The sequence below is a fragment of the Trachypithecus francoisi genome, unplaced genomic scaffold (assembly GCF_009764315.1).
Source record: "Trachypithecus francoisi isolate TF-2019V2 unplaced genomic scaffold, Tfra_2.0 Lachesis_group11, whole genome shotgun sequence".
Lineage (NCBI taxonomy): Eukaryota > Metazoa > Chordata > Mammalia > Primates > Cercopithecidae > Trachypithecus > Trachypithecus francoisi.
The window spans coordinates 22,961,708-22,973,439 of NW_022681456.1; the positions used below are offsets into that span (position 1 = coordinate 22,961,708).

Genomic DNA, 11,732 nt, shown 5'->3' on the forward strand with positions numbered 1-11,732 from the left:
ATAAAACATTATTGGTAGAACTGAAGTTCCTTGTATGTTCCTTAAAACTCATTCGCAACCTTTCTTTCCCAGCAGTAACCTCTATCCTAAACTTGGGGTTTATCATTCTCATGCATATTCTTGTATTTTTACTGTAGATATGTATATCCATAAACAATATAATAGTAATGGGCTAGGCATGGTGACTCACACCTGTAATTCTAGCACTTTGGGAGGCTGAGGTGGGTGGATCACATGTGGTCAGCAGTTCGAGACCAGCCTGGCCAACATGGGAGACACCATCTCTACCAAAAAAAATAAAAAATTAGCTGGGTGTGGTGGCGCGTGCATGTAATCTCAGCTACTTGGGAGGCTGAGACAGGAGAATTGCTTGAACCTGGGAGGCAGAGGTTGCAGTGAGCCGAGATGGTGCCACTGCATTCCAGCCTGGGCGACAGAGCAAGAGTATGTCTCAAAACAAACAAAAACGCCGGGCGCGGTGGCTCAAGCCTGTAATCCCAGCACTTTGGGAGGCCGAGACGGGCGGATCACGAGGTCAGGAGATCAAGACCATCCTGGCTAACACGGTGAAACCCCGTCTCTACTAAAAAATACAAAAAACTAGCCGGGCGAGATGGCGGGCGCCTGTAGTCCCAGCTACTCGGGAGGCTGAGGCAGGAGAATGGCGTAAAACCCGGGAGGCAGAGCTTGCAGTGAGCTGAGATCCGGCCACTGCACTCCAGCTTGGGAGAAAGAGCAAGACTCCGTCTCAAAAAAAAAAAAAAAAAAAAAAATTGCAGACTGTATTATTTGGTATTTTTCATGGTTTACACAAACCTTACCAAAATTGTACATATTTGGCATCTTGTTTTGTTTTACTCACTATTACGGTTTTTTCAAAATTTTATTTATTTTATTTTTTGAGACAGAGTCTTGCTCTATCACCCATGAGTGATCTCTGCTCACTGCAACCTCTGCCCCTCAGGCTCAAGCAATTGCCTCAGCCTCCTGAGTAGCTGGGATTACAGGCATGAGCCACCATGTCCGGCTAATTTTTGTATTTTTTGTAGAGATGGGGTTTCTTCATGTTGCTCAGGCTGGTCTTGAACTTCTGAGCTCAAGTGATCCACCTGCTTCGACCTCCCAAATTACTGGGATTACAGGCGTGAGCCATGGCGCCTGGCCTGGGTTTTTTTTTTTTTTTTTTTTTTTTTTTTAGGTTTATTCATATAAAGTGTAGATACATGTAACTCTACTGACTTCCGTTTTTTTGCTTTATAGTTACATATATATTTAAAATAAACAAGTAAAAGAGAAAAAGCTGAAATTCTCATTGTTTCCTTCCCTCTGCAGTCTCTCTTTTAGCTAGTTTACAATGTTTCCCAGAGAAAATCAAAGATGAAATTTCACTTTATCTTTCTTCACCAAAAGACTCAGCTCTGTTTTTCTCCTGTTTCCAAAATGGATAAGGCTTCTTTTATGGCTGTTAAATTTTATGCTATAGGTACCTGTCTGCTCTGCACTGTGGAGGATTTATCTTTGCGTGATAATCAGGTCCCAGGCCCTCTTTCCTACTGTGAAGGCTGTTCCCGTGTTGAAGACAGTGAAGGCTGGCATTGCCATGGGGTCTGGCACTGTGGTGATACTGGCTGATGACTATTTATCAATTGTCAGTTTTTTTGTTTTATTTTGAAACAGTGTCTTGCTCTGTTGCCCAGTCTAGAGTGCAGTGGCGTGATCATGGCTCACTGCAGCCTCGACCTCCAGGGCTCAAGCAATTGTCTCACCTCAGCCTCCTGAGTAGCTGGGACCACAGGTGCACACCACCATGCCCAGCTAAATTTTTAAAATATTTTGCAGAATGGCGGGGTTGGGGGGAGGGGGGGTCTCTCTATGTTGCCCAGGCTGGTCTTGAACTCTTGCACTCAAGTGATCCTCCCACCTTGGCCTCTCAAGGTACTGGAATTACAGGTGTGAGTCATCATGCCTGGCCTCAACTGTCAGACTTTTCTTTTTTTTTTCTTTGACATGGAGTCTCACTGTGTCACCCAGGCTGGAGTGCAGTGGCGTGATCTTGGCTCACTGCAACCTCCACCTCCTGGGTTCAAGTGAGTCTCCTGCCTCAGCCTCCCGAGTAGCTGGGATTACAGGCATGCAACACCACATCCGGCAAATTTTTGTGTTTTTAGTAGGGACGGGGTTTCATGTTGGCCAGGCTGGTCTTGAACTCCTGACCTCAGGTGATCTGCCCACCTTGGCTTCACAAAGCACTGAGATTACAGGCGTGAGCCACAGCACCCAGCCAATTGTCAGACTTTTGATAGAGCTTTAATATTAAAAGAATTGAGTACAACCTGCAGGTCAGCAGAAATTTTTCACTCAGTCACCCCCTCCCAGATTCCCTATTTAAAATATTTCCGTTATCTTAAAGATAGAATGGTGTGAATGCCCAGACATCTACACGTCACCTTTCCTTTTGATTTTTGCTCTGAGCTACCTCAATCATTCTAAAACTTTAAGTTTGCTTGGAAATTACTGTATAGGGCTGCTGTTTGTACTAGATCATGTATATTGTATTTTGTTGGCAATTTAAGGTACTTTCAAAGCTTGTTGACTACAGCTAATTTTCACCTTACTTATATATGATGTAATTCCTTTGGAGTAAGTTTTCAGTAAATGCTAGTTACTAATTTTGTCACTCTTTTTTTTTTTTTTTTTTTTTTGAGATGGAGTCTCGCCCTGTCACCCAGGCTGGAGTGCAGTGGCGCGATCTCGGCTCACTGCAAGCTTCGCCTCCCGGGTTTACGCCATTCTCCTGCCTCAGCCTCCCGAGTAGCTGGGACTACAGGCGCCCGCCACCTCGCCTGGCTAGATTTTTGTATTTTTTAGTAGAGACGGGGTTTCACCGTGTTAGCCAGGATGGTCTTGATCTCCTGACCTCGTGATCCGCCCGTTTCGGCCTCCCAAAGTGCTGGGATTACAGGCTTGAGCCACCGCGCCCAGCCCTAATTTTGTCACTCTTATTGGAGAGCTGAAGTGCATAACTGATTTGCAAAAGTACTGAAGAACAAAATCGGTTTGGGGTATGATAGAAAATGGCCAATATGTGTGAAGATGGTGCTTCGAGATTTCCAGATAATCTGTTCCGGGTGGACCAGGTGGCCTGGTGAGGTTTGGCAGGGGAGCCTGCCAAGCCATGCATGTGGGGTACACCGGCACAACAAACAGGCTTCCATCCCAAGATTCATTGCCAAGCCAGCCCTTGGCACATGTGTAATTCGATTTACCTCCTTTTTTCTTTTGTGATCAAAAACATAGCATAAAATTTATTATCTTAACCATGTTTAAATGTACAGTAGTACAGTAGTGTTAACTATATAAGCACCTTGCACAACTGATCTCTGGAACTTTTCCATCTTCCAAAACTGAAACTGTATATCCATTGAACAACTCCCCATTGCCCCCTCCCTTGGGTCCCTGGCAACCACCATACTACTTTGTTTCTAAGAGTCTACTTTACATACCTTACATAAGTGGAATCACGCAGTATCTGTATTTGTCCTTTTGTGATTATCTTATTTCACTTAGCCAAATGTCCTTAAGGTTTATCCATGTTTTAGCAGATGACAGGATTTCTTTCTTTAAGGCTGAATAGTAATTTTTTTTTTTTTTTTGTGAGACTGAGTCTCACTCTGTCGCCCAGGCTGGCATGCAGTGGTGCAATTATAGCTCACTGCTGCCTTGACCTCCTGGGCTCAAGCAATCTTCCTATTGAAGCCTCTCAAGTAGCTAGGACTAAAGGCATGCACCATCATGCCCAGCTAAGTTTTAAAAATTTTGTGTAGAGGCAGGGTCTCACTATGTTACCCAGGCAGGTCTCGAATTCCTGGGCTCAAGCGATCCTCCTGCCTCAGCTTCCCAAAGTGCTGGGATTACAGATGTGAGCCACCTGTGCCTGGCCATTATTTTTCACTTCCTAAAATTGGGAAGCATTGCTACTTGCTATTTTCATCCTCTTTCTTCCAAGGAGGCAGATGTAACTGTCAGAAGGAGTCTATCGACCTCATTCTGTCATTCTGTTCTTGAGGCCACTGAAGGGGATAAAACCCGCTCTTAGAGGCCCAAGGGCATGGAATCTAAACCATTGTTGGAAACTTCTCAGTGCTCTTGCTCCTCAGGGTTACCTGCTCTAAGTGTTTAATATCACTGAACTTTAAAAGGGAAAGACCCCGAGTCATGCAGGATTTAATTTCCAAGTCACAGATGGATGGGTGCTTGCTCAGATCTTCCCTCTATGCCCCATATAAGACCAGAAAGTTTCAGTCTTTTCTTTTTTATTCTTTTTTGAGACAGGGCCTCGCTCTGTCACTCAGGCTGGAGTGCCGTGGTACGATCTCGCTCATTGCAACCTCCACCTCCCAGGCTCAAGAAATACTCCCACCTCAGCCTCCCAAGTAGACAAAAAATATGAGAACATAGCCAGGTGTGGTAGTGGACACCTGTGGTCCCAGCTACTTGGGAGGTTGAGGTGAGAAGATGGCTTGAGCCCAGGAGGTCAAGGCTGCAGTGAGCCATGCACTCACTCTGTCCTGGGCGACAGAGTGAGACCCTGTTTCAAAAAAAGAAACAAAGAAACATGGTCAGGCTGGAACCTGTATCAATTGTATCAATTAACTGACCTATCTTGAATTAGCCTTGGAAAAATGAGGTGTCATCCCTAAAGGGGGTTTATGATGAACTTAATTTCCCTCTTTGGAGCCTAAGGCTCTACCAAAAAGACACCCAGTTGGATAATTTGGGAATAGGGAAAGATAATAGGATCTGACTCCACAGGAACGTAATGACAAATTTATTGGGTCTTTTTTGCCCTTAATTTTCCCCCATTTTGGTTCATCCTGTACACATCCTGCCAACTTAATTTTTTTTTGAGACGGAATCTCGCTCTGTCTTCCAGGCTGGAGTGCAGTGGCGCGTTCTCGGCTCACTGCAAGCTCCGCCTCCCAGGTTCACGCCATTTTCCTGCCTCAGCCTCCTGAGTTGCTGGGACTACAGGCGCCCGCCACCACGCCCAGCTAATTTTTTTTTTTTTTTTTTTGTATTTTAGTAGAGACAGGGTTTCACCGTTTTAGCCAGGATGGTCTCGATCTCCTGACCTTGTGATCCACCTGCCTTGGCCTCCCAAAGTGCTGGGATTACAGGCGTGAGCCACCGCGCCTGGTCTTAATTTTTCAAAATAGCTTTTATTATAGAAATCCTCAAACATAACAAAAGTGGAGAAAAATGGTATAATAAACCCTGATTTACTATGATCTGGCATTAGCAGTTATGAGCATTTCTGCAGTCATCCCACGTCATCCCTTATGGCTGTAAGTGGGCTCTCTAAGCTTCAGTTTCCCTGTGTGTCCTTGCCACATGATTTTGGCTGTATCCAAGTGTTATCTTTCTGTTATTTACATTGGATTTTTCTTTCCATTAGAACCCATTTTAAATTTAACTAAATATATATAAATATATACATACACATACACACACCTATATTATATATATATACATATATATATATTTTTTTGAGACTGAATCTTGCTGTGTTGCTCAGGCTGGAGTGCAGTGGTGCGATCTCGGCTCACTGTAGCCTCTACCTCCCAGGCTCAAGCAATCCTCCCACCTTAGCCTCCCAAGTAGCTGGGACTACAGACGTACACCACCACACCTGGCTAATTTTTGCTAATTTTTCATAGGGACAGGGTCTTGCCAAGTTGTTCAGGCTGGTCTTGAACTCCCGGCCTCAAGTGATCCTCCTGCCTTGGCCTCCCAAAGTGCTGGGATTACAGGCATGAGCCACTTTGCCCTGACCTAAGTAAGTATATTTTATTTATTTATGTATATTTTTTGAGACAGAGTCTTGCTCTGTCCCCAGGCTGGAATGCAATGGTATGATCTTGGCTCACTGCAAACTCCACCTCCCAGGTTCAAGCAATTCTCCTGCCTCAGACTTCTGAGTAGCTGGGATTACAGGTGAGCACCACCACACCTGGCTAATTCTTGTATTTTTGTAGAGACGGTTCAGCATGTTGACCAGGCCAGTCTCGAACTCATGACCTCAGGTGATCCACCAGGCTCGGACTCCCAAAGTAATGGGACTATAGGCGTGAGCCACCATGCCTGGCCATAAATATATTTTAAAAGGAAATATTTAATTATGAAAAAAAGAAAACCAAGATTACTTGCCATATGTGGAAAATAATTGTGAAAGTAAATAAATAAATGCATAAATACAATGAAAATGTTCTTATTAATAAATACTGTCGCCTATAATCCCAGCACTTTGGGAGGCCAAGGCAGGTGGATTACAAGGTCAGGAGATCGAGACCATCCTGGCTAACACGGTGAAACCCAGTCTCTACTAAAAAATACAAGAAAAATTAGCCAGGTGTGGTGGCGGACGCCTGCAGTCCCAGCTACTCGGGAGGCTGAGGCAGGAGAATGGAGTGCATCTGGGAGGCAGAGCTTGCAGTGAGCTGAGATCGCGCCACTGCACTCCAGCCTGGCTGACAGAGTGAGACTCTGTCTCAAAATAAATAAATAAATAAATAATAAATAAATAAATAAATAAAATACTGTCCAACACTGGTGACTAACAGCTTCTGCTCATTTTGCTAAAAAAGGGAGGTTATCAACAAGTTTAGAGATGTTAAAAAAATCAAGCCAGCACCAAACTGGGACATTCTCTCAGTTAATCAGAAGGGCTGAGAGAGGGTTTAAACAGGAGTTAGCTTTTCCTTTCTCAACTCAGTGTTATCTTAACACCAAGCTCCTGTATCTCCAACAGTCACCCTGTGTGCCATCTTCTCACAGACCTCTAGTAGCAGGATTTCACGTTTTGGAAAATACTGTTGATCCCATTCTCTTTCCTCTGTCCTTTCTGATTGGTATTTGTGATGGTCAGTTTTGTGTGTCAACTTGGCTAGGCTATAGTCTCCAGTTTTTCAATCAAATGCTACTTTAGTTGTTGCTGTGTAGGTATTTTGTAGATGTGATTAACATTCATAATCAGTTGATGTTAGGCTGAGCACAGTGGCTCACACCTGTAATCCCAGCACTTTGGGAGGCTGAGGCAGGAAGATCACTTGAGCCCAGGAGTTGGAGATCAACCTGAGCAACATGGTGAAACCCCATTTCTACAAAAAATACAAGAATTAGCCGGGTGTGGTGGTGTGCACCTGTAATCCCAGCTACTCAGGAGGCTGAGGTGGAAGGATCATTTGAGGCCAGGAGATTAAGGTTGCAGTGAGACATGATTCTGCCACTGCACTCCAGCCTAGATGACAGGGCAAGACCTTGTCTAAAAAAATAATAATGAAAAGTTGACTTCAAGTTAGTGATTTGAGATGTCCTGGGTGGGCCTGATCCAATCAGTTGAATGACTTTAAGAACAAGGCTGAGGCTTCCCCAAAGAAGAAATCCCCAAAGAAGAAATGGCAGCTTCAGGTCCTGGCTGAGTTTCCAGTCTGCCCTTCCTAATGGCCTGCTTCAAGAATTGAGAATTTTCCTAGCCAGCCCCTACAATCACATAAGCCAATTCTTTGCAGTAAATCTCTTGCCACATAGCTCCATCTCCTACTGGTTCTGTTTCTCTGGTGAAGCCCTGCTTGGTGCACACCCTATACATGTGTTCCATAGCAGCTAGAACGATCTGGCTATTCCCAAATGCACCAGCTGCCTTCTCACCTCTGTGGTGTTGCCTGCTTCTCACCCCCTTGAGGGAATGTCCATTTCTGCGAGGCCACCGTTCATGTCTTACATCTTGCCTTCAAGGCCCACCTTGAGTAGCTGTCTCTGTGAAGCCTTCCTGGGGTCTCGGGTCGTAGCCCTGCCGCTGAACTGAACAGCACTGTGGGTGCTCACTCACGTGGCCTGCAGGCCACCTTTATCTCATTCTGACCCTAAAAGGGCTTCTACATCTGTTTCTCTAACCCTAGCTGCTTCTCTACTCAGCAAATGCCCTTGGATGCTTGTTTTTTTTTTTTTGAGATGGAGTTTCACTCATGTTGCCCAGGCTGCAGTGCAGTCACGTGATCTCGGCTCAGTGCAACCTCCTCCCGCCGGGTTCAAATGATTCCCCTGCCTCCGCCTCCTGAGTAGCTAGGATTATAGGCATGCGCCACCACGCCCATCTAATTTTTGTATTTTTAGTAGAGACGGGGTTTCACCAAGTTGATCAGGTTGGTCTGGAACTCCTGACCTGGTGATCCACCCGCCTCGGCCTCCCAAAGTGCTGGGATTACAGGCGTGAGTCACCGTGCCCGGCTGATGCTTGTCTTTGAGGCCACTGAAGCTCTGTCAGCAAAAGTGGAGGGCCACCTTTAGCTTCCTGCCGCACCTCATCATTCCCGTTCCTTCAAATGGCCAACCTTTTCATGGAGTGGAACACCCACCCCACCCCACCCCACCCCATCTTGGGCTGGGACACCCCACAAGAACACAAGGGGGCCTTTTGAAAGGGGACTCAGTAGGGGACAGAGTTGAAAACAGGATCCTGCTGTAAGACACTCAGGAGTCCAAGGGCTAAGGAAATGTTCTCTTGTCCATTCCCAAGGCCGGCTTCCACCTTCTCCATTTTCCCAAACTGCAGGGATTTGAAGTCCCCTCCACTTCCACTCAGGGAAGATCTGATAGAACTGAATGTCCAGGCTGGGCGCGGTGGCTCACACCTGTAATCCCAGCACTTTAGAAGGCTGAAGTGGGTGGATCACCTGAGGCCAGGAGTTCAAGACCCGCTTCGCCAACAATGTGAAACCCTGTGTCTACTAAAAATACAAAAATTAGCCAGGTGTGGTGCATGCCTGTAATCCCAGCTATTTGGGAGGCTGAGGCATGAGAATAGCTTGAACCCAAGAGATGGAGGCTGCAGTGAGCTGAGATCACACCACTGTACTCCATCCTGGGTGACAGAACTGAATGTCCAGTATATGGGCCAAAGATCCAAGAGAAAGAAAGATCTTAAGTGGAAGAAGCAGGGAAATGTGAGTTTGGCCTCGGAGAGAGTCCCTAGAAGGGAGAGTACCAAGTTCTTCAGTGACAGGGAGAGGTGCAAGCTGATGGGAAGCCTGGGAAGGAGGCATTTGGTGTTCCTGGAGCAGCTGGCAGGACAGGGTAACTGCAGTGCAGTGGGGCAGGAGCCCCACCCCAAAGGAGTGGGCACCATCCATCTGGATGGCAGCTGGGGCCAGCAGTGAGGATGCAGTGACTAACCAGCCAGCACCTGCTTCTCCTCAGCTCGGGGGCTGCACTTTCTGCCCTCCCGATGCTCCAGGCACATGAAGGTGATTGTGTAACCTCCTGGAAATGAAAGTGCATTCCTCGCTGGCTCCAAGGACCCCAAGGCTCCTCAGTCAGGGGAGCCCAGTCAGAAGCTCAGCAGGGAAGTCCATGCTGCCTCCACCACAGGCCTCATGGGGAAGCGAGTTTCTTCTTCTGGCCCCCGTCCCACTCTCACTTCCCCTGAGAAAAAAGGAATGTAAGTGTCCTGAGAAGAGAAAGCAGAGGGCATGGGCCGGCTGGCTTGGCTTGGTACTTCCTGAATAAAACTGTACTATCTCCAGGACAGCCTGACAGTGCACATTTGAGCTTCTGTTTAAGGGAAATCTCAATCTCTGACCTTTCCTCTGAGGTGGGGCAATTCTGCAAGAGCCACACAGTATGGCTGCAGGTGAGAGGGAGGAAGGAGGTGCCACAGGGACACAGTCCTCATTAAGACTGAGGTTCTGCGGGAAATGCTGAATCTGAAAACATTCTTCCCCTCCATGATGCACCCCTAAAGTAGCCTTGTCCAGACTGAAACTCAGGACTGGGTGTGGTGACTCATCCCTGTAATTTCAGCACTTTGGGAGGCCGAGGTGGGCGGATCACCTGAGGTCAGGAGTTCAAGACCAGCCCGGCCAATGTGGCAAAACCCCATCTCTACTAAAAATACAAAAATTAGCTGGGTGTGGTGGTGTATCCCTGTAATCCCAGCTACTTAGGAGGCTGAGGCAGGAGAACTGCTTGAACCTGGAAGGTGGAGGCTGCAGTGAGCCAAGATCATGCCACTGTACTCTAACCTGGGTGACAGAGCAAGACTCCATCTCAAAATAAAATAAAAACAGATAAACTAAAAATCAACACACGCACACACACACACATACACACACACAAGTGCTAACAGGAATGATGACATTGCTCTCTGTGATAATTACTCATGGATCTACAACTGCCTAATACATGCATGAAATAAAAATTCAACCCCACTAGTAGTCAAGAAAATGTAAATCAACTCAGAGAGAGGATTCCCACCTATCAAATGGAATTTTTTCTTTTTTTTTCTGAAGTGATTTTACCTTTATTTCCTTCACTTTAAGCCAATCATGAAATTTCACAGTGATTTCTGGGGTGGGGGCAGAAGGAAGGCGGTGTTAAGAATCATCGGGGCTATGGCCCAGTCAGCCCACGGAGGTGCGGGCAGAGTGGACCCTCACTGGGGCAGCTGGAGGAGCACGGACTGCCCCGCCAGCAGGTAGGTGATGTTCCGAGAACGTGACAGCTGGTATGCAATGTCCTCCGCAGCTTCCAGCTTGCGCAGCTTGATCAGGCCGTCCCCTGCAGTGGCCAGTGAGTTGGCAATCAGTTCAGCTGCCTTGGAGTCGCCCTCAGCAGAGATGATGGCTGCCTTTTTCTGCTGCTCAGCCTTTTTTACCACAAATCTGGCCCTCTCTGCTTCCTGCTGAGCCACCTGTTTGGCTTCCACCGCTTCTGTGAACTCCTTCCCGAAGGTCAGATGTGTCAAGGACATATCATCCAGGATGAGCCCAAAGGTGGCTGCTCGCTCTGTAAGATCGTCGCTCACCTGCCTGGAGACCAGCTCTCTCTGGGTGATGAGTTCTCCAGCATCAAAACGAGCCACCACTGACTTGAGGATCTCGGTCATGATGGACGGCAGCACACGCTCATCATAGTCCTCTCCAACGCTGGTGAAGATGTGAGGAAGCTGGCTAGCGACAGGCGGGAAGAGGATGCACAGTGTGATGTTGACATTCTGTAAATCTTTGCTACCAGTGATGACTGGCACATGAGGTGGTCGAGAACAGCAGTCAAAGATAATTGGTTTCTGTATCCACGGGATGAGAAAGTGAGTCCCTTTCCCTACCACAATGTCCTGTACTCCATGGAACTGGTCCAAGATGACAGCTCTGTGCCCAGCATCCACATTATATAAGGCAGAGTTCACTACGCCTCCTGCAACAGCTAAGGCCAGACCAAACTTGCCAATGGACTCAAACACTTTGGCAGCCATGTTTTCTTCTGCTGGACCCTCTCACACCTGCTTCCACTCTGACGACCACATGACTTCCCCAACCACGCATACTGCGCATGCGCTCCTCTCGGAATTTTTTTTTTTTTTTTTTTTTTTTTTTGAGATAGAGTCTCGCTCTGCCGCCCGGGCTGGAGTGCAGTGGCCGGATCTCAGCTCACTTCAGCTCACTGCAAGCTCCACCTCCCAGGTTCACGCCATTCTCCTGCCTCAGCCTCCCGAGTAGCTGGGACTACAGGCACCCGCCACCACGCCCGGCTAGTTTTTTGTATTTTTTTAGTAGAGACGGGGTTTCACCGTGTTAGCCAGGATAGTCTCGATCTTCTGACCTCGTGATCCACCCGTCTCGGCCTCCCAAAGTGCTGGGATTACAGGCTTGAGCCACCGCGCCCGGCCCGGAATTGTT

The 11,732-nt window shown here is 47.2% G+C and overlaps 1 protein-coding gene across 1 annotated transcript; it reads right to left on the reverse strand.

Annotated features, from left to right (window-relative positions):
- Positions 1-10,341: 10,341 nt before the first annotated feature.
- LOC117090967 (prohibitin-like) lies at positions 10,342-11,428 on the reverse strand. Its single transcript, XM_033223513.1, has one exon. The coding sequence runs from the start codon at positions 11,306-11,308 to the stop codon at positions 10,490-10,492; it is 819 nt and encodes a 272-aa protein (XP_033079404.1). The 5' UTR covers positions 11,309-11,428; the 3' UTR covers positions 10,342-10,489.
- Positions 11,429-11,732: the final 304 nt, after the last annotated feature.